The sequence below is a fragment of the Carcharodon carcharias genome, chromosome 2, assembly GCF_017639515.1.
Source record: "Carcharodon carcharias isolate sCarCar2 chromosome 2, sCarCar2.pri, whole genome shotgun sequence".
Lineage (NCBI taxonomy): Eukaryota > Metazoa > Chordata > Chondrichthyes > Lamniformes > Lamnidae > Carcharodon > Carcharodon carcharias.
The window spans coordinates 236,096,214-236,120,164 of NC_054468.1; the positions used below are offsets into that span (position 1 = coordinate 236,096,214).

At 42.8% G+C, this 23,951-nt stretch overlaps 1 protein-coding gene across 5 annotated transcripts in view; it reads right to left on the reverse strand.

Moving 5' to 3' along the window:
- Positions 1–2,100: 2,100 nt before the first annotated feature.
- ptk2ba (protein tyrosine kinase 2 beta, a) overlaps positions 2,101–23,951 on the reverse strand; it is a 225,795-nt gene continuing 203,944 nt past the window's right edge. For 2 of the 5 annotated variants that reach the window (XM_041174712.1, XM_041174692.1), the window contains 7 exons: positions 21,074–21,223; positions 18,973–19,002; positions 15,052–15,076; positions 14,158–14,207; positions 12,929–13,072; positions 5,175–5,255; positions 2,101–3,262 (listed from right to left, as the gene is read on the reverse strand). In XM_041174712.1, the coding sequence (XP_041030646.1) occupies positions 3,047–3,262; positions 5,175–5,255; positions 12,929–13,072; positions 14,158–14,207; positions 15,052–15,076; positions 18,973–19,002; positions 21,074–21,223 (696 nt within the window). In that variant the 3' untranslated portion in view covers positions 2,101–3,046. Of the gene's footprint in view, positions 3,263–4,284; positions 4,533–5,174; positions 5,256–12,928; positions 13,073–14,157; positions 14,208–15,051; positions 15,077–18,972; positions 19,003–21,073; positions 21,224–22,510; positions 22,628–23,951 lie in introns of those variants that run through there. The other 3 variants (XM_041174678.1, XM_041174685.1, XM_041174702.1) reach the window with 3 other exon arrangements.

The following is a 23,951-nucleotide window of genomic DNA, read 5'->3' on the forward strand; positions in this document are numbered from 1 at the left end:
TCCTGTGTAATACGGAACTGCAGGGAGTTGCAGTGTTCTGGTGTAAGTGGATCTCTGAGGTTTTCTTCATAGTTTTTCACCAGTTTCCCACCAGATCTCTCAAGGATTCACGGGCTCTTTACGTTAGTGGATGACTCGGTGTCTGTTGCTGGCTGAATCTTTCAGACTCCACATTAGCCAATTCATTAGGTCTTGAAATGTATTCTATCAGGATCAAGTGTAACATTCCAAACCACCATCTTACAGGGACAGTATTACAATACCAGAATTTTCAGCATGTCCCAAGGAAACATGCTCAGTTCCAGGTCAGAAAACAAAGACCATAGGGTGGTATTTTCACTTTGAGGCTGGGGAGCAGGAACCAGGACTTTTTGGGTCCTGAACCCACCCCTTTCCCTGGCAAGAAACATTCACTCATTGGAATTTTGCCTGCGCCACCCCCCTTTTATTAACATGGAGACAGGTTCCCTGTCCAATCAAAGGCAGCAGATGGGCTCTTGAAAAGGGCTAATCAGAGGCCTTCTACCTTCAGAAGAGCAGCTGGCTGCAGTAAAGGATGAGTAACAGAGAGGGTGCTTCGACATAGCTGCACCCTTACCAGGCAGGCAGGGAGGGCCTGAAGAACCACCCACCAACCCTGCTCTGCCACTGGGTGCCCACCTCCAGGCAGTTAAATAGCCCCCATTGCATCGGGAAACTGGAGGCTGACTGGGAAACCCCATTCAGCGTTCCTTCAACTGAGGTTAACAAGGCTCTCAATGAGCCTGATTGGCTTTCCATCTCATGGGGAGGAAGAATCTTACTGGGCCTTGAATGCTCCTCCACTAAAACGGCCAGTACCAGGAAGAGTCTCGGGAAATTGCGTGCTGACCAGTGCTGCTATTCTTGGGCCCTGTCTACCTCTGTTCCCAGCCCCATTGAAGCTCGAAGGTTCTTCCCCACCATTCAACAGTATGTCACGTTCTACAGGGTCCAATTAACAGAACTGAGTCAAGCCAAACTCAGCAAGGCCAGTGTGAAGCAAGATGGGCCGAGAGGGCATTGCAGATAGAAAAGCAGGACGTTATTATTAAAATCTCACAGCGATGGGGCCTAGAAACACAGAAAATAGGAGCAGGAGTAGGTCATTCACCCCCTCGAGCCTGCTCCCCCATTCAATATTATCACGGCTGATCCGCTATCTCAAGGCCATACTCCCGCTCTCTCCCCACACCCCCGGTGCCTTTAGAGTCTAGAAATCTATCTATTTCCTTCTTAAATATATTCGGGGACTTGGCCTCTACAGCCTTTGGTGGTAGAACCACAGAGCAGTAACAAGCAACATTGGGAAATGCTTCAACAGTTGTGGTGGGGCTTGGGGTTTAGTGGAAGGGCTGATCTCCATTCTACTGGGTTCCTGATATCAGTTGTAAGTCTGTGTGCAGGACAAAGGAGACAGCAGCTGGAGTAATGAAAAATCAGACTGACCATTGACCCAGAGCTACTCATACGAGGTCATGAGCAGTTAGCACAGAGGAACGGAGCATGAATCTTCGGCTGAAGTCAGGTGTCAGCCTGATCTCAGTAGCTGCATCTTTTAGGAAGGCCAAGATAAAAGGCTGGAACTTTGCAAATCTTCTCACAAGTTTGAACAATCAGATCCAAAGCCCTGAATGCACGGTGTGTTACAGGATAGAAATAGTCATTCGGTCATACAGGTCGTGAGTATTGCTGAAAAAAAGAAACACGTCAAAGCTTTTTGTCTTACACTCATCAGGACACTTTGCAAGAACACTAATATAAGGGGGGAACAACAATTTATACTGCATGAGAAGAGAGTGCTGATTAATTTGCACTTGGACCCTGATTGTTAGAGGCAATGCCATGGAGAATGCACCAGTGATGGTGACTGACCGTTAACTGCTAAGCATTGTTCGAAATTTAAACCAGACAGCTTGACCCTGATTGGTCAATGCTGCCTGGTTTAAAGTCAGTCACCATCACTGGTGCACTCTCCATGGCAACACTTCTACCAGAGTCCACTTGCCAACCAATCAGCACTCTCTTCACATACAGTATAAATTGTTGTTTTCCCCTCATACTGGTATTCTTGTGAAGTGTCCTGATGAGTGTAAGATGAAAAGCTTCCACGTGTCTCTTTTTTCAGCAATTCTTAAGGGTAGAAATTCTAATTCTTGGATCGATGATTGTCCAGCCCAACTAGGCAACATCAGTAAACATTCCTATAACTACCAAATCTCTCATTTTCTCACAACCATAAATAAAGTAATTCACAGTCACCCGTTAACAGGAACAGTTAACGTCTCCATTCTTGTTGCTCCTGGCATTTTGGCAACATACTCTTAACTCACCTCTTAAAGGTTATAAAAGAGATATGCAGAGGTTAATCATAAATCACCGAACATCCAATCATTAGCAAGACAAACATCTCAAGCTGATTGCTTTCTGATCTCAACATGAGAAGTGAGGAATGAACCTCGAGGCTATTTAACGTCTGTGTAATTAGCCAATCATGCCACTCAGCCAAATGGCCAAATATTCAGCATGGGGCTGTATTTACAGAGTGGATCTCTTGACATTGAGCAAAACAAACACAAGGATACAGATGTTCTTCTCATCTTACTTCCCACCTCTAGATTTCATCAGTTGGACCCTAATTAAGCATTTCAAGCTCGACTTCAGTTACTCCTCAGTGTCCTGAGCTTTGTTAAAATGCCAGCACTTCCTCTAAACATTATCTGCCAAGGGTTATTTCAATTACTTAACACATTCCATAAACCTGGTTGAAATGCATCATTGTTTTGACTTTTACATGGAATTACCTGGATTAAAATTATGCATAGCCCCTCCACCATTCCACACAAAAGCGTTTTTTTTAGCCCATGAAGATGGTTCCCAGTTTCAGTTAATGAACGCCCTCATTCCCCTACCCTGGATAGAATCCCTTCCCCATTCTGTTTTAAGTCTCGTTACTTCAGCTTGGCCTGGTGGATGACTGTCTCTCTCCTGTCTCATGCTGCTGCTGTCTGAATTGATCAAGCTGCCGTCAATTAGGAACTGGTTTGGCTTGGCCTGCCTGTACCCTGGCCTGATCCACAGCATCTAGCAAGTTCTTGGAATCCACCGCAAGCGTGTGGGCGGCTGTTAACATCTGTTTCTTACACTCTTCACTCAGCGAGGTAACCGAGTTCTGCTGGGCCAGTTTCATCTTGTTTATCAGCTCAGCCAAGTCCTTATTCAGAAGTCGTTGCGTTCCTTCAATCTGAAAAACACAACCAAGAAAACCTGTCTTCAATCCTTTCAGCAAGAAACAGGAATATCGCAATGCCCTTGTAACATTCCCACAATCCCACTAAGGGTTCCTCCAATTCCTAGACATTCTAAAATCCCAGAATACTGTGCCAGTTTCTGCAGACGGTGAACGTGTGCAGTTAAATATCTTCAGAGATTTGGTTGCGTCTCAGTGGGCCTTTGGTTCATCTGCATTACGTCTCCCTAGATCCGTCTAATGAGATATTTAAATAATGAAACTTATACATACTTCAGTGCCTGTAATAATGTAGGAATGGTGTATTGGCTTATAATTTTAGTATAATTTGAATTCAACATTACCTACCCTTCCTTTGATATGCTGTCCACCACTTCGCCATTACCTGGGGGATTTGTCTGTCTATTTCTGTTTCTGCTTGAGTGTTACATGTTTCCATGTTTTTGACCTGATTACTTAGTCTATACATGAACCTCTTGATCTAAGTTACACAGCAGTTCAGTTGTTGAACTGCAAATGCGTTTCTTGCATAAAATTCCATTCTTATTATAAGTACATGGAGGGCAAACTTATTAGGGAGGACAGAAGCATGCCACTGAAGGTTGATAATAAAATCCTTGGTGAGAATACAGAAGAGATTTACTGGAATAGCTCTAGAGATTAGGGTTAATCACTTGGAGAAACTGGGATTGTTCCCTTTGGAACAGAGAAGGCTGAAAGGAGATTTGATTGAGATGTTTAACATCAGGAAGGGTAAACAAAGAGAAACTGTTTCCACTGGATAAAGGGTCACAAACAAAAGGAACAGGTTTAAGGTGATTGGCAAAATTGCCAGAGGCGATGTGAAATATTTTTATACACAATGATTTGGAATGTGCTGTCTGATAGGGCAATGGATACAGATTCGATAGTAGCTTTCAAAAGGAACTCAGATAAATACTTGAAGGAGTAAGAATTGCAGGATTATGAGGAAAGATTGGAGAAGTGGGACTAACCAGATTGCTCTTTGATAGAGCCAGCACAGAATGGCTTCTTTCTGTACTGGAATTGAAAGGTTCTGTGATACTCCACCTTCTTTGCTGGCCATTTTCCTGATGCCAGCTCACAGGATTAGAACTGATGATGTCGGAGTTGATTGTCCGGTAATATAACTGTTACATTATACTCTGGTATCGAGCCAAATATTTTGTTAAACAGTGGCATTTTCAATAACTCAAAATCAGCTAGAAGGTGCTGTATGAAAGCTCCTCTCTCTGGTTGGGATCTGTTGGAATAATTGTGGAGAATGTTTCAGGTGCTATGGTTTCACCCCTGGAACACAGATTTAAATCTAGTCCAGACTTACAGGGCAAAGATCTCCTGGAACTAGAGAAGTTTACAGCGCAGAGGAGGCCAGATATGATTCAGTCTCTCATATCTGTGCTGGCTCCTTTGTAAGAGTGAGACAATACCAATTCCACCTCTACATTTCCAGCAAAGGGTTGCACTGCTGTCAGTTTCAATCAATCCCACTGACAGTGTTTTCCAACAATTGTCAATGTAAATAAATTAATCCTCGCTCTTTTAACTTTCAATTGATGACCTCTTATCACTAAATCCTCAATAACAGCAAATAATCTTTCCTTCGTCACTCCATCAAAACCTTTGCCAAAAAGCATTTAGAAACCTCTATTAACTCTCCTTTCTGCTGCAATGGAAATTGTCCCACTCTCTCCTCATTTGGGACAGTCCAAAGCAGAGTGTTACAACAGTCTCCATTTGAAATTAAGCTCTGTTCATATTAGCGTATAAAAGCTCATTTGGAATGTCTTTATCTGCTAGTTAAGGAATGCACCTTTAAAATAATCCAGCTCGGACATCCAGAAGATGATTGTAGCAGCTGGTAATAACATTCGCTGTGACTTACCTCTGTGCGAGATGCTGCTGGTAACTTTGGCAACAGCTCATCCACACTGCCAGTCAAACTGCGAAGGTTTATTCCCACTGTCTAGAATGTAGAAATTATTATAGGTGTTACATTCATGGTAGAATAACCATGGAAATCATTCAAATGAATTGGTCTGAAAACCACTGTTGTAGTAGCTGCAGCCAGAGAGAAAGGTCATCAGCTACTGTTCCTATTTATTATTCACAGAGCAGAGCAGGTAAATACAGCTCCAAATTCATCTAAATCAGCGAAAGAGTAATGTTTATCTGAGCCTCTTGGTCATCTATGTGACTGCTTGTTATGACCGATGCAGTTGGTAAAGCGGAGTTACTTAAAAAGCCCAGAGGGAAACATTAAACAACTGTCATAACCTATAATCTTAAGTGTTATGTTCGAGATGTGACTCTAAATTCAGGAATCAGACCACCAGTTATCGAGGTTTTATATTAAACTAATTGAAACATTTTATTGATTTACACAGGTTAGAATATATATACACATAGCTACAAATTACTATCATGGCTACTAATTACTACAATCATAACCTTTGACAAATTCCCAAACTGATCTCCATTAAGGCAACAGCAACCCATAGACTTACCCAAACACCAGGCAAAGCATTTTCACCTTACAAATTCAAAATGAGGCTCTTTTCACTGTGGAGCCAGTTAGAGGCTTCCAGCTGCCTTTTGATCTCACCTTGCCTCTGCTCTGAACACCCAAAAACTACTGAAGTTATACCTACCAGCCCCACTGAATGTTAATTCTCGTATCAACAACCTCTTTGAACTTTACCCTTTAACAATGAAACCCCATTCAATGTACCAAATTTTATTCGTAATATAAACATATTGCTTGGTAACTGCTAGAAAGGGGTCAAGTTTTCACCACACTTCTTGAATTCTCTATTCAAAAAATGCAAATGCAGCTATCTCTCTGTTTACATCTCGAGCTAGTACATCAAAGCACTCAGACTTGCTGGTTTTAATCCAATTAACCCGCAAACTAAATCTCTATTTTAAAGGAAAAATATTTTCCAAAATATTATATATGTTAATAGCTTCATGACAACACCATACTTCACTCTTACCAATGACAAACCCCAAATACACTGCCAGTGATACGGGCCTAAAGGGACACAATCACCTTCACCTGTGCACTACATTCCGATGGGAATCATAGAATTGTTACAACAGGAGGAGGCCATTTGGCCCACGATGTCTGTACTGGGTCTCTGTCGGAACATTCACCTTTGGCCTTACCTGACCAAAGGCCTTGCCCTGCCTTCTCCCCATAACCCTTCTCGTTCCTTTTCAGATAACAGGCTAATTCCCTTTTGAATGCTTCAACTGAATCTGCCTCCACCACACTCTCAGGCAGCGCATTCCACATCCTAACCACTCGCTGCATGAAAAAGTTCTTTCTCATGTCTCCATTGCTTCTTTTACCAATTACTTTAAAACTGTGCCCTCTCATTCTCGATCCTTTCACAAGTAGGAACAGTTTCTCCCTACTATTCTCTCAAGATCCCTTATGATGTTGAACATCTCTATCAGATCTCCTCTCATCGTTCCTTTCTCCAAGGAAAACAGTCCCAACTTCTCCAATGTATCCATGTAACTGAAGTTCCTCATTCCTGGACCCATTTTTGTGAATATTTTCTTCACTCTCTCCAATGCCTCCACGACATTTCTAAAGTGCGGTGCCCAGAAGTGGACCCAATACTTCAGTTATTAGTGTTTTATGCAGGTTTAATATAACTTCCTTACTTTTATACTCTATGCCCCTGTAATAAAGCCCAGGATACTGTATGCTTTATAAACCTCTCTCTCAACCTGTCCTGGCACCTTCAATGCTTTGTGCACATATACACCCAGGTCCCTCTGCTCCTGCACTCCCTTTAGAATTGTACCCTTGATTTTATATTGTCTCTCCACCTTCTTCCTACCAAAATGAATCGCTTCACACTTCTCTGCATTAAACTTCATCTGCATCTTTTATTCCACTAACCTCTCTATGTTCTTTTGATGGTTCACAATACTTCCAGGTTTCATTTCATCCACAGGTTTTGAAATTGTGCCTTGTACACCCAAAGTCTAGGTCATCAATAATATATCAGAAAGAGCAAGAGTCCCAATACCGACCCCTGGGGAACCCTACTATAAACGTTCTTCCAGTCTGAAAAACAACTGTTCAACACTACTCTCTGTTTCCTATCACTCAACCAATTCCAGATCCATGTTGCTACTGTCCCTTTAACTTTGCTCACAAGTCTGTTGTGTGGCACTGTATCAAAAGCCTTTTGGAAGTCCATGTACACCACATCAACAGTGTTACCCCCATCAACCCTCTCTGTTACCTCTTCAAAAACCACCAACAAGTTAGTTAATCAAGATTAGAAAATGGATGCTGGCCTTCCTTAATCAATTCACATTTGACTATTAATTTTTTCCCGAATTATTTGTTTCTAGAAGTTTCCCCACCACCGAAGCTGAACTAACTGGCCTGTAGTTGCTGGGCCTATCCTTACACCCTTTTTTGAACAAGGGTGTAACATTTACAATTCTCCAGTCCTCTGGCACCACCCGAACCTAAGGGAAACTGGAAAATTATGGACCGTGCCTCTGAAATGCTGTGCTGGTTTATTTTGCTTGTAGCACAGCAGAGATTGCCTAAGTGCTTCACCACTCAATCTGTTGCTCAGTAAAACTCTGAAATACTCGAGGAGCCGAAATGGGTGCAGTTGGTTATTTGAGCCCCTGGTCTAGCTTGAACAAGGTATGTGGCCATTATGAATAACAGTTTCATCTAAAGGAGACAATGATGTTTATAAATCCCTGTAGAAAAGCAGCCAAGAGAACAAAGAACAAGATGGGTCTAGGATTAGGTCGTTCAGTTGATATGAACATGTGAACATATGAAGTAGTGGCAGGAGTCAGCCATTCAGCCCTCGAACCTGCTCCGCCATTTGATAAAATCATGGCTGATCGGTTTGTGTTTCGATTTCCACATTCCCACCTAACCCCGATAACCTTTGATTCCCTTGCCCAACAAGAATCTATCTACCTCTGCCTTAAAAATATTCAATGACCCTGCCTCCACCACCTTCTGAGGCAGAGAGTTCCAAAGTTGCACAATCCTCGGAGAGAAAATATTTCTCATCTCTGTCCTAAAAGGGTGACCCCTAATTTTAAAACAGTGCCCCCTAGTTCTGGACTCACCCACAAGAGGAAACATCCTTTCCACGTCCACCTTGTCAAGGCCGTTCAGGATCTTGTAAACTTCAATCAAATCACCCCTCACTCTTCTAAACTCCAGTGGAAACAAGCCCAGTCTGTCCAACCTTTCCTCATAAGACAACCCATTCATTCCAGGTACCAATCTGGTAAACCTCCTCTGAACCGCCTCCAACACATGTACATCTTTCCTTATATAAGGAGACCACAACTGCACACAGTATTTGAGATGTGGTCGCACTAATGCCCTATATGACTGAAGCATAACATCCTTACTTTTATCCGAATATATGAACATACGAACTAGGACCAGGAGTAGGCCGCTCAACCCTTCAAGCCTGCGCTCTGCCATTTAATAAGGTCATGGCTGATCTGATTGTAATTTCCCACCTACACCCAATAACCTTTCGCCCCACTTGTTAATCAAGAATCTATCCAGCTCTGCCTTAAAAATATTCAAAGACTCTGCTTCCACCGCCTTTTCAGGAAGAGAGTTCCAAAGATTCACAACCCCCTGAGAGAAAATAAATTCTCATCTCTGTCCTAAATGGGTGACCCCTTGTTTTTAAACAATGACCCCTAGTTGCAGATCCTCCCACGAGAGGAAATGTCCTCTCCACATTCACCCTGTCAAAACCCGTCAGGATCTTAAAGGTTTCAATCAAGTCACCTCTTACTCTTCACCTTTTACTCTTAATTATGTTCAGTTCCTCTTGCAATAAAGAATAGCATTCCATTAACCTCCTTGATTATGTGCTGTACCTGCATACTAACTTTTTGTGACTCATGCACTAGAACACCCAGATCCCTCTGCACCTTGAAATTCTTCAGTCGTTCTCTGTTTAAGTAAAATTCTGCTTTTTTTGTTCTTCCTGCCAAAGTGAACAACTTCACATTTTCCCACATTATACTCCATCTGCCAGATTTTTGCCCATTCACTCAACCTATTTATATTTGTCTGCAGCCTCCTTATATCCTCTTCACAACAAACATTCCTACCTATCTTTGTGTCATCTGAATATTTAGCTACCATGCCTTCACTCCCCTCATCCAAGTCATTGATAGAAATTGCAAATATTTGAGGCCAAACCCCTGCTGAACTCCACTCATCACATCCTGCCAATCAGAAACAGATCCATTTATACCTACTCTCTGTTTTCTCCCAGCCAGCTATCTAGGCTATTATGTTACCCACTACACCATGAGTTTTTATTTTCCACAATAATCTTTGATGTGGCGCTTTATCAAATGCTTTCTGGAAATCCAAATGCAGTACACCTACACGCTCCCCTCAATCCACTATGCATGTTACTCTTTCAAAGGACTCCAATAAATTGGTTAAGTGTAATTTCCCTTTCACAAAACCATGCTGACTTCCAAATTATCTTGAGTTTTTCTAAGTGCCCAGCTATAACTTCCTTAATGATCGATTCTAACAACTTCCCCACGACAGACATCAAGCTAACTGGCTGATAGTTTCCTGTTTTCTGCCTCTGTCTTTTCTTGAGAGGGGTTATATTTGCTACTTTCTAGTCTCTTGGAACCTTTCCAGAATCTAGTGAATTCTGAAAAATTAACACCAACACATCTACTTAATTAGCCATCTCTTTTAAGAGCCTAGGATGAAGTCCATCAGGACCCAGAGACTTGTCGGCCCACAGCTCCATCAATTTGCTCTGTACCACTTCCCTAGTGATTGTAATTTCACCAAGTTCCCCTCTCCCTTCCACGTCCCGATTTACAGCTATTACTGGAATGTTTTTGTATCCTCTATAGTGAACACAGAAGCAAAATATGCGTTCCTTTCTTCCACCATTTCCTTATTATCAACTATTAACTCCCCAATCTCACTCTCTGAGGACCAACACTCACTTTACTTACACTTTTCCTTTTTAAATATCTGTAGAAACTCTTGCTATCTGTTTTCACATTTCTAGCTAGCTTCCTCTCATACACTAATTTCTTTCTCCTGTTTAACCTTTTAGTCATTCTCTGCCATTCTTTATACTCTGACCAATCATTTGACTTGCCACTCATCTTTGTGCTGTTATATGCATTTTCCTTAAGTTTGATGCTTTCCTTAACTTCTTTAGTTAACCATGGATGGTGGGTCCTCCCCTAAGAATTGTTCTTTATAGTAAGAATATACTTATTCTGAATACTCTGAAATATCCCCTTAAATGTCTGCCACTGCTTCTCTATTGATCTATCCTCTAGCCTTAGTTTCCCAGTTCGCTTCAGCCAGCTCAGCTTTCATACCCACATAGTTGCCCTTATTTAAGTTTAAGATACTAGTCTCAGACCCACTCTTCTCCCTTTCAAACTGGATGCAAAATTCAATCATATTGTGTTCGCTGCTACCTAGAGGCACTCTGAGGTCATTAATTAATCCTGTCACATTACACAATACCAAGTCTAATATAACCTGCTCTCTGGTTGGTTCCAGAATGTGCTGCTCTATCAAACTATCTGGAAAGCATTCTATGAACTCCTCATCCAGGCTACTACTGCCAATCTGATTTTTCCAGTTTATGTGTAGATTAAAATCACCCATGATTATTGCCGTCCTTTTATCACACAGAACCAATATTTGCTTGTATGCTTTGTCCTACATTGTGGTGACTGTTAGGGGGCCTATAGACCACTCCCACTAGTGACTTATTTCCCTTAATATTCATCTCCACCCAAACCAATTCTACATCCCGATCTCCCAAACCAAGGTCATCTCTAACTATTGCACCAATGCCAACCTTGATCAACAATGCTATGGCTCTACCTTTATTTAGCTTCCTATTCTTCCTGAATGTCATTTACCCCTCAACATTCAGGACCCAATCCTTGTCATCCTGCAGCCACGTCTCCGGAATGTGTATCAGATCATATTTATTTATTTCAATGTGCTCTATCAATTCATTTATTTTGTTATGAATGTGACGCAGATTCTAACGGCTAACAGCTCTCAAAGAATACAAACTTTAGTTTAGAGGGTAACTTGAAGAGATGACAGAGAGAATACTGGCGATCCTGGGGTCTGGGAAGAGGCAACCAGAGAGATAAAGGAATAAGGTTTTCTATTGCTTACAAATGTAAACAGCAACTTTTTCATATGGGGCTCAATGTAAAATGTCTCCTAAAGTACTCCACAGGAGCGCTATCAAATGCGATGAAAGGAAAAACAAGAATCAATGTGTTTACGTTAAAATGACATCTTTAAGATCTAATCAGAAAATCTCTCAACCACTGGAATCAGACTCCACATGTGTTACGGTCAATTTCCAGTGTCCAAACGGGAGATTGATTGGAACAAGGGTCATTCTACACTATGTACAAATTGCCACAGAGAGAATAATTCTTTGAATTATTTTCACTCTTGGGATGCAACATCACTGCCAGAACAGCTTTTACTGCCCATCCCTAGTTCCCCTAAAGCAGTTTGATACAACTCTTAAAAGCTAAAATCAACCATGTTGGTGTGGGACTGGAGTCACATTTAGGCCCAGATGGTGTAAAGGACATTCATGAACCATTTGACTTTTCTCAGCAGTGTAACCGTTTCATGGTCAGTTTTATTGATACCAGATTTTTTTTAAATTTCAATTTTTGTTTTCAAATTCTCAAGCCGCTATGGTAGGATTTGGATCAATAGCTCAGGTCTGTGGATTATTATAACCACAACAATATTGTACCCTGGGTTACTGAGCTCAGAATTTTCCAGTAAAAACTATAAGCCTGAAGAAAGAATATATTGAAGCATATTCCTCTGCATTGAGCCCAAATCCAATAAACCAATGATCTCCAGCTTCTTCACTCAGTGATGATTGAATACAGCTCAGGTGGTAACACTCTTGCCCTCAAGCTAGTAGGTTCAAATCTCACTCCCAGGCTTATGGACAAAATCTGGACCAACACTTCAGTGTTGCATTATTGGAGGTGCCATCTTTCAGATGAGATATAAAACTGTCTGCCCCTCTCAATTGGACGTATAAGATCCCTTGGCACTATTTCATAGAAGAGCAGGGCATTTTCTCCAGTGTCCTGGGGCCAATATTTATCCCTCAATCAACTTGACAAAAACAGCTCTGCAGAAGAGTCATACGAACTCGAAACGTTAACTTTCTATCTCTCTCCTCAGATCCTGCTGAGTGTATCCAGCACTTTCTGTTTCTATTTCAGATTGCCTGCATCCACAGTTTTTTGCTTTTATTGCAAAAACAGGTTACCTGGTCATTATCACAGTGCTGTTTATGGGAGCTTGCTGTGCTTCCCTCTGTGTTCGGGAGCTTTGAGACATGCTGAGGGTGTGAAAGGGGTTCTGTCGAAGGGTCATGAGGACTCGAAACGTCAACTCTTTTCTTCTCCGCCGATGCTGCCAGACCTGCTGAGTTTTTCCAGGTAATTCTGTTTTTGTTTTGGATTTCCAGCATCCGCAGTTTTTTTGTTTTTATTTTTGTTTTTATTATTATTAAAGACATCCTTTCCTGGGTTGGATCAGCTTACCTTCACCAGGATGACATATTCTTCGGATGGAAGCTGATAGACTTGGTTTTTCAGATGCAGCACAGCTTTAACCAGCTCCATTACAAGGGTGTAGACCTTGTCATCAGTACGATCAAGGTTTGCAGTGGGAGCTGCTTGTATCGGCTAAGTATAAGGAAAAAGGGAAACATCACAAGACAGTAATTTACACGGAAGGATTTTATTCACAATTTAGGAACTGCAGTCTCCAATGTGCCAAAGTGGACACTGATGGCGCGTTTAGGTATCTGGTAGCACGTTCATCGCAACAGGTTGTGAGGATGAGGCAAATTCCTTTGGCCAGACATTTTAATGACAGGCTGTGAAAGCCACAGAGGCCAACACTGGACACTATTCAGAACTGGTTGCACCCAACATGTCCCATTAAGAGAGCTCAGCTGACTGGTGCATTCAGTACATGGGACTCTGCATTGCCAATGCGAAGGTCATTGAGGTCAAGGTGATGTGAAGTGAGTTGGTGTTTTTTGTTTCTCTATTTGTTGATGGGATGTGCCCTCACTGGCAGGGCCAGGATTTGTTGTCCATCCTTAATTGCCCTTGAACTGAGTGACTTGCTGGGCCATTTCAGGGGGCATTGAAGAGTCAACCACATTGTGGGTCTGGAGTCATGTGTAGGCCAGACCAGGTAAGGACGACAGATTTCCTTCCCTAAAGGGCATTAGTGACCCAAATGGGTTTTTACCACAATTGATGGTAGTTTCATGGTCACCATTACTGAGGCTAGCTTTCAATTCCAGATTTTATTAATTGAATTTAAATTCCACTGGATGCCATGTCACTGCAACGGAACTTGTATCAGACAGGGAATTGCTTTCAAGGATGGTCCCTCCTCATGGGGGGGGCAGAGTCAAATCACTTCACATGACAAGCAGGATAAGGACAAAGGGAGCTGTAAAGTGAAGCAGCATACCTACAGCGGCTCCGAGAATCTACAGGACCTTCCTTAAAGCTCTGCATTTGCCTGGAACTGACAGGAGCTTTGCTGGTTAAAAAGGTCAATGTCTGTTAGAACCCCAGCAAACAAGAGTTCTTCAACTGCATTGCTTTTCCCTGATGTGAGAATGCTGCGGAATACACAGTATAACTCACTACTGATGGCAACTATCAAAACCCAATCACTTCCACAATGTCAGATACAGCACAACATTCCCAGATCCCAGGAACTCAAGAAGCTCAGCCCGAGAACTCACCGGTAGATTCTTCCTCGGAGGTTTCTCAGGTGGTCCTGTGAACTCAGCTCCAGGTAAGAGATAAAAAGCAAAGTGATCAGTACACAACAACAACAACAACAACAACTGGCATCTACATAGTGCCTTGAAATTAGGAAAATATCTGACAGCCTTGCACACCCTGACATTGCTGTTTGGACCTGTAGCCATTACTCTGCAAACTGTATGAGTGCAACACACCACATTCCAACACTGACCCCCCACCCCCCACCACCCTGGTTTACCTGAACGAGGTATCAAGCGCCAGTTCCCACTTGCTGAGTGGGTTAACAGTTTATTAGTTAAACCTCACTTAGATCCTGACAACCCTACCCATGGGACATCATCCACTGAAACAAGTTGGATTCAGACTGTGTCCCAGGGGTAGGTGCACATTGAGCTGCTGCAAGACCCACTTCCAACAGTAAGGTGAGTTTAAAATTATATTCAATACCAATGCACACTGTATGTTATAAGATTCCCACATTTTAACTGCCTACCTCTTTGCTTCCAAAATGCAAAATCAAATAGATTAACGATCAATTCATTGGTAGGAGAGTTGTGGAGTGATTAGTTTCTGCTTGCTCAATATCACTATACAACTGCGATATAAACATTCGGTTTTAGTCCTGATCGGTTCTATTTCCAGCTGCTCAGATACTGAAGCAGTCTGTGCCCACGTGCACCAAGACCTCGGCAACATTCAGGTTTGGGCTGATAAGTGACAAGCAACATTTGTGCCACACAAGTGACAGGGAATGGCCATATCCAATCAGAAAGAATCTAACCATCTCCCCTTGACATTCAATAGCATTACCATGGCTGAATCCCCCACTATCAACATCAACCATTTTCATCTATGAATCTGTTACTTACTGTAGGGAGTCTCCTGGTCACTATCCTGGAAAATAAAAGAGATCAAAAACATGTTGACTGTTCCTCTATTTGATTGCTTACTGCTGTGTAGTTAAATCCATTCATCGCTCACCTTGGGGGTGTCCATTTTATTACATTGAAGTGAATCCCAGTTGACTGAGAACAAACCCATTCTCTCCTGACCCATCAATAAACCATCTCATCAAAAGAAGTGACAGGCAGGAGAAGCCATTGGAGTTCAACCTGATACAATTGGGTCAGATGTCCTATTGAGTCTCCTGGAACAATTGATCTTTAGCCAATCAGCACCATATTCGACTGATGTGAATGTATTTGATTAGTTGTCAACTAAATTCCATTTAGTAGTTGTTTGGTTGTCCAGAGCCTGTGCGTTGCTGAAAAAAAGAGACGTCAAAGCTTTTCATCTTGCACTCATCAGGATACTCGCAAAATCCTGGAACTCCCTCCCCAACAGCGCTGAGGGTGTACCTACACCACACAGTCTGTAGTGGTTCAGGAAGACAGTTCCTCACCACCTTCTCAAGGGCAATTAGGGATGGGCATAAACTGTCAGCCTAGCCAGCAATGCCCACATCCTGTAAATGAATAAAAAAGAGAATACCAATATAAAGGGTAAATAACAATTTATACCATATGAGAGAGTAGCGATTGGTTGCCAAGTAGACTCTGATTGGTAGAGGTGTTGCCATGGAGAATGCATCAGTGATGGTGACTGACAGTTAACTGCCAAATATTGTTTGAAATTGAAACTAAGCAGCTTGAACCTGATTGGTCAAGGCATTGCCCTGAGGAATGAATGGGTGAGTGGCTGTCACTTGGCTGTTTTTGTTTTCAATTTCCAGCATCTGCAGTTTTTTGCTTTTATATTTATTATAATGGCTGTCACTTATTTTGTTTAGCTGAAACAGGCACAATGTGTGTACCTGTTCTTTCTGTCTGTAAACAACAGGGTCCCGTGTATTAATATATGTAGTTTCCAGTGCACGCAAATGCCCCACGTTGTGAGTCTGACTGACAGTCTTCAATGGGTTGTCAATGTAATTTTTAGCACATTGAGGATTATTTAGCAAATGTTGTCCAATCACAGAATCGCATCTGATGCTGGACTCCGTGTTTTGTGTTTTGCGAGAACGGGCTGGTTGGGTACAATCTGTACCTCACCCATTGCAGCATGAAACAGCTAGCTTCACCTGTTGCTCAACTGTTGAGGTACTTTACCCTTGCAGGGTAATCTGAGGTAGGCCGGGCACTTTTTAGGGCTGAAAGTGACGGCCTTAGGCCCATCCATGAGTTTGTGTGATACACAGAGTGAAATGACCTGATCAGGGTAGCCATTATTCCTCAGGATGCCTTTGATGTCCCTGTTTCAGCATCAAGCTTGCATGGTGAACAAATGGCTCGGGCCCTATTTACAAGGCTGCCAACAAAAGTGATGTCCCTTTACACCCTATCTTACCCATGACCAGTTCTGCACAACATGAAATGGCCAACTGGTTGGGTGAGTTGTTATGACTGGTTTTGAGCAGGTTTTCCAGATACATGGTGAAGGATTCCTTCACATTTGCGAACGCCATCCAGAACTTGCATGTCGATAGCAATGCTGTGTCCGTGTGCTCATTTGACATTGCTAGCTTATTCACCAATGTTCCACTTAAGGGACCCATAGATATTTGTGCTGCAGCACTATATCATGGGGATCTAGACCCGCCACTATCGTGTGAATCAGCGTTCATTGAACTTATGAGCTTGGCAACTCGTGAAGTTGAGTAATGACACCATGTATGCCCAAATGGATGGTGTTGCCATGGGATCCCCTCTAGGCCCAGCTCTCACTAACATTTTTGTTGGGTTATATGAGGAACGTGTTTTCGATGGAATGACACTAAGCTCCTACCCCTCACATATTTCCAATTTGTGGATGAAACGTTTGCTTTATTTAAATCCAGAGCTGAATGTAATCATTTCTTTACATCTTCTAATGGGGTCCATCCTGCGCTCAAATTCACCTTTGAAATGGAGCAGCTGAATGAACCCCTCTTCCTTGACATATTAGTTGAGAAATCTGGCAGGAGGGGTTTCCCTACCCGGGTCTACCACAAGCTGACCTTCACTGATCAATATACGTGTCGGGATTCTTACACTTCCACACGCGTTAGATTGGTCTCATCAGCAGCCTTGTAAATAGGGCCTGAGTCATTTGTTCACCATACAACCTTGATGCTGAAATAGGGACATCAAAGGCATCCTGCAGGATAATGTCTGCCCCCTGATCAGATCATTTCACTCTGTGTATCACACAAACTCATGAACGGGCCTAAGGCCGTCACTTTCAGCCCTGAAAAGTGCCCGGCCTACCTCAGATTACCCTGCAAGGGTAAAGTACCTCAACAGTTGAGCATCAGGTGAAGCTAGCTGTTTCACTCTGCTACTTTGCAGTAGCAACACGAGTCAAGCCAAAAAGACATCACACAAATGAGTGATGTGGTATATGAATCTCAGTGTCAGTGTGATGCTGGGTATGTGGGCCGTATGTCTCAAAGACTGGCAGATAGTATCAAACATCATGTCCCAGCCGCTGTTCACAATGGGCAGGGTACAGACCCTACCCAACCAGACCGTGCCGGCAAAACACAAAACACGGAGTCCAACATTACAGGTGATTCCTCAATTGGACAATATTTGATAAATACTCCTCAGCGTGTTAAGAATTATGCTGACAACCAATTTAAGATTGTCAGTCATGCTCACAATGAGGTGCATTGCGTGCACTGGAAACTACATATATTAATACACGGGGCCCTGTACTTTGCGGACAGAAAGAACATGTACACACATTGCATCTGTTTCAGCTAAACAAAATAAGTGACAGCCATTCGCTGACTCATTCTTCAGGGCAATGCCTTGACCAATCAGGTTTAAATTTCAAACAATACTTGGCAGTTAACTGTCAGTTACCATCACTGGTGCATTCTCCATGGAAATGTCACTTACAAACCAATCAGCACTCTCTTCACATACAGTATAAATTGCTGTTTACCCCTTATATTAGTATTCTTGCGCTGTCCTGATGAGTGCAAGATGAAAAATTTCAACGTCTCTTTTTTCAGCAGTCCTTAAATTCCATTACCTGGAAAATCGGATCAATCAAAAATGATTACATTGTTTAAACAACCAATCAATACCCACCAATATCTCTAAAAGCACCAATCAAAACCTAGAAATTTCGCTATTTACAAAAATCAACCCTATTTTAAACTTATTGCACGAAGTTAATGAGGGTTTTAATTTTCCAAATCTGAATTTATCAAATGGTCATTTATGACTGACATAAGAAAAGAAATGATCATGAAATCTGCTGGTTCATCACAAAACCCCAACAGGTTCACTGATGCTCTTCAGTGAAGGAATTTCACCAGCCCGACCTGGTGTGGTCTCCATGTGACTCCAGTCCCATGCTACTTAGTTGACCCCCAATGCACTCAGGCTAGCTAGAAAAGGGCAATAAAATACTGACTGGTCAGTGCTGTTCACAGCCCAGGAACCAATAAAAGGAAAAATATGAGAAGGAATTGATGTCATTCCAAGCAGAGATTGAGGTTAAGGCAGATGTAGAAAATTGACCAAAAAAAACTGAGAGATGAAGTTATTCCTGATGTCAGAGTAATTTTGTTACAGCAATATTGATAATGTTTAATCACAACTGTTGATTTGATAATAAGTAAAAAGACAGAAGATTGATGAAGTGGCTGACAGTTTAAGGGTTAACACCCCTGGTGTAATTCCCCTGAATGATCTACATAGCGACATGAACTGCAGGGACGGTGTAACTCTCAAATGGTCACCACCTCACAATATTTCTAAATGTAATTATGAACAATAATTTATTGAATGAAAACTTACATTGTGTAGTTTGCTGTAATCATTTGGAGCCTTGGGAAGAAAGGAGAGCGACAATAAATTATTTGAATCTGCCCGTATAGGTATTCACAAAGAAACAGCAGAATTGGGTTTGAGAACCCAGTCTTGTGGTTCTGCCACTGCAGGGTAAGATGGATTAGAGTGTGGTAAAGACAGCTGATTCCTGATTGATTGGACCAAAATAACAGATACATTATGGTTAAGAGTCATAAACTTTCACTATATTCCAAAATGGTTTGAACAAAACTTTCAAGAGTAGCAGATGGTTCAGAGTTCATGCTCAATAGTACCCATCTCCTGTATCTCCACCCCCTGTACTTCCATCACTCACTCCTTTTACCCTTTCCCCTCTATATTCCTCTTCCCCCATAAACTCTTACCCCCTATACCCCATCTACCATTCCCTGTACCCCCACCTTGCACTCCCTCCTTCTCCTCATTCCCTCTCCCTTCCCCTTTACATCCACCCTGGTCTGTCCTCCCTCCCCCATGTAGCCCCTTCCCCCTCACTCCCTTCTCCCCTGTACCCTCTCACCACCCTGTACCCTCTCCCTCTCTCCCACCTCCCTTTAACCTCTCTCTCTCCCTTTACCTTCTCCATCTCCCCCATACTCCCTCCCCTCATGTTCCCTCTGTACATTGACTGAAGCTTTTAATTGAACTGATTCTACTTCATTAGCCGCGTAAATTCCTCTAACTCCAAACTACAACTCTTTGTGTAAATTCCATGCGTGTCAGAATTGTGTGGGTAATGGTTAGTGGATGGCACCTCTCCCCAGGTGACACTTTGGATGTATTGTTGCACCCACCCTGGGACTCCTGTACTTCCTGAGTAAGTGGGTTGATCCACTTCAAAATCCTCTTTATTGGGGTTCCAGGTCTAGTGATGAATGGGGCTCCTGTCAGGTCTCAGGACAGTTGGTGTGCCTCACCTCCTGCAGTATACTGGCCCCCACTGATATCTGGTAAGTCCTGCCATAAGGACTCTCTGTTCCCTAGTCAACTTTTGCCCTTGGACAGAGACAAACTGAGATTCTGTCCCTTACAGAGTAGAGAGGGATATCCCAGAAATGGAGAATCTTGACAACAAGAGAGAATCTAACCATCGCCCCTTGACATTCAATGGCATTACCATCACTGAATCCCTCACTATCAACATCCCGGGGATTACATTGACCAGAAACTGAACTGGACTAACCTTATAAATACTGTGGCTAGAAGAGCAGGTCAGAGGCTAGAAATCATACGATGAGTAACTCACCTCCTGACTCCCCAAAGACTGTCCACCATCTACAAGGCATAAGTCAGGAACGTGATGGAATACTCCCCACTTGCCTGGATGAGTGCAGCTCCCACAACACTCAAGAAGCTTGACACCATCCAGGACAAAGCAGCCCCGCTTGATTTGCATCCCATCCACAAATATTCACTCCCTCCACCACTGACACACAGTACCATGCAGTATGTACCATCTACAAGATGCACTGCAGGAATTCACCAAGGTTGCTTCGACAGCACCTTCAAAACCCATGACCACTACCATCTAGAAGGACAAGGGCAGCAGATAGATGGGAACATCACCACCTGGAAGTTCCCCTCCAAGTCACTCACCATCCTGACTTGGAAATATATCGCCGTTCCTTCACCGTCGCTGGGTCAAAATCCTGGAACTCCCTCCCTAACAGCACTGTGGGTGTACCTACACCACATGGACTGCAGCGGTTCAAGAAGGCAGCTCACCCCCACCTTCTCAAGGGGCAATTAGGGATGGGTAATAAATGCTGGCCCAGCCAGTAAAGCCCACATCCCGTGAATGAATAAAAAAATCCATTTTTGTAGGAAATGTATCTGTCCACAGGATTTAAGATGAGGGGCCAGCAAATTCCCAGGAAACTTTGGAGCCATAGTGAACATCAGAGTCATTAACAAGAAGGCTAGAATTAGAAACTTGTCTTACTACAATGTTCTGTCAGAATCATTTAATAAACTGGCTGCTCAGTAGGTAATAACTTCCAATAGCCTGAGACCTCCTTGTGGTGAAGCCATACAGCTTCTCTCCACATGAATTCAAAAGAAAACTTACCAGAAGTTTCTCTTCTTTCTCCAGCCACTTTTTATCCTCCAACATTTCTCGCTGTTGCTGTCGGATTCTCTCCTGGAGTTTGCCTTGCTCCATCTCCCTGAGTTTCTGAGCCTCTTCTTTGTTGTTAATCTCCCCAATAAGGTCAACTTCCTGTGAAACCCAGAGATTAATCAGGTTTGTCTCAAAAACAAGTAACAGCAAATGTTTCCATTGGAGACTGAGGTGGCTCTCTGTACAGTCTCCTGAGAGACGCTCTCTCCCTGCCAGCAAAGAGGGTCCTGAGTTGAAAGCGGACAGCACAATGGGTACGTGCACAATATGGTGAGCTGCTGAGATCAGGAACATGTTCTTGCTACATGTTGTACTGTGCAATCTCTGCTAATTTGTGCTAACAGTAACACATTGGCTTCAGTGCCCAATACAGGCACTGAATAAAACACACTTGCGTTCTCACCTTTCAATAACCTCCTCCCAATGAAACTCTGTCCAACTAAACATTGATGATAGATGCTTAGTTTCAATGTTCCTGACTGAATGCTCTGTTCCTGCAGAGTGGGTAAGTTTTGAAATTTACCAGCTGGCTGATAACTGGATTGACCACGCCATGTTGACCGACACTACCTTTGTCTACTTGACGAAACTTATCCCCACACTGTCTGAATCCCCAGGTTACTCACACACAAATCAGATCAACACCAACAGAACCCAAGTTTGCATTCCAGCTGTGGAACTGAGTGAGAATCTTCAATTTTCAATGTCCATTCCCATTCAGCTCATGGCCTTAGATGACATTAAAAATTAAACAGGCAGTTGGAGCAACCAAATATTAAAAGACATCTCAGGGCTGAACAGTAACATCAGGACGCAGATTTCATTCAAACACAACTGGAGTGGTAAATTTACTCTTTTGAAAAATCAATGATTCCAGGATACTAGCAAGGATACTCTTATTTATGAGTCCGAAGGTTCTGGTTCAAGTCCCACTTCAGAGACTTGAGCACAAAACTGAGGCTGACACTCCCAGTACAATAGTGAGGGAGTGCAGCATGGTCAGAGGTGCCTTCTTTCAGATGGGATGTTAAAACGAGGCCTCCTCTGCCCTCTCAAGTGAGTATAAAAGATCCTGGGCATTATTTCAAGAAGAGCAGGGGAGTTCTCCCCGGTGTCCTGGCCAATATTTATCCCTCAACCAACAACGTTGGTCATCATCACATTGCTATTAGTGGGATCTCGCTGTGCAAGATCCCATAGCGGCTGCTGTATTTCCTACCTGACACTTGAAGTGACTGCTCTTCAAAAGTACTTTATTTGATATAAAACACCATGAGATATCCTGAGGTCATAAATACAAATCCTTTCCATTCACACGGTAACAGGTTAGCAGCTTTGACAAAGACCCATGCACGAGGCATCATTACACAAGCAAGCTGGTCTTACCCGGACACTCAGACGTCGGAACTGTTTCTGAGGGGAGGTGTTTGCGGAGTCACTAGGTGCCTGTTCCTTTGGAGAACAGGGGATGTGTGGCGAGCTGGCACACAGAGACTCTGGCACCTGGGCATGTCAGACAGGCATACAGAAAACACAGCAATCAGCAACAAAACACAACGCGGGCAAAGCACATGGCACATAGCAAGCCAACAGTCCTCGACTTCTGTAAGCAGCAAGTATCATAGCTTTATCTATCACATGGTGAGCTCACACTTTATCCTAGGGTGTGATAGGAATTCCTGTAACTGCGACATCACCGAGCAGAGCGTCTGAAAGCGAAGACTTGACAAGCACATATTACAATTCTAGTGATGCTCTAGGCTGCACCCATGTAAATTTATGAAGCATTTCATGGAGAATGATGATAAAGAGGTTCTCCATTGATCTCAAACTAAAGTTACAGCAGGAGATTAGGTAAAACTCCTAAATGCTGACCCCAACGATTCTTTGATCAGTAAATCTCAAAAGTTGTCTTATTTCAACATAGATGACAGCATCTCCTCATTAATTAGGGTCAAGCCCATTATAACTTTCTTCAAGCTGCTTCACCTGCTGTAAGCACTGGTCTAGCTCTCTCACACTGACACTTTTTACCCATTGTAAATCCACAGACTTGTGATGCTAAATTTGGGAAATCTTTGCTTTAATATTTTCACTGGTGTTCGACATTTCCTCAACAGAAGCCTATTTACACCTTCCTAAATCAGAGCATCTCACTGTGAAGCAGCTTCTCTCCCTCCAACCCTCTTTGTGAAAGATAAACACAAGTCCCAAACAATACAATTTTCTCTACATTAGAGAGACCAAACGCAGACTGGGTGACCGCTTTGCAGAACACCTTCGGTCTGTCTGCAAGCATGACCCAGACCTCCCTGTCGCTTGCCATTTCAACACTCCACCCTGCTCTCATGCCCACATGTCGGTCCTTGGCCTGCTGCATTGTTCCAGTGAAGCTCAACGCAAACTGGAGGAACAGCACCTCATCTTCCAACTAGGCACTTTACAGCCTTCCGGACTGAATATTGAGTTCAACAACTTCAGATCATGAATCTCTCCTCCATTCCCACCCCCTTTCCGATTCCCCCCCTTTTTTCCCAATAATTTATATAGATTTTTCTTTTCCCACCTATTTCCATTATTTTTTAATGTATTTCCATCCATTGTTTTATCTCTACCTTTTAGCTTATTTCAATCCCTTCCCCCCACCCCACCCCCACTAGGGCTATCTGTACCTTGCTTGTCCTGCTTTCTACCCTTAATTAGCACATTCCTTAGATAATATCACCACCTTCAACACCTCTTTGTCCTTTTGTCTGTGACATCTTTTGGTTATCTCCACCTATCACTGGCCCTCTATCCAGCTCTACTTGTCCCACCCTCCCCTTAA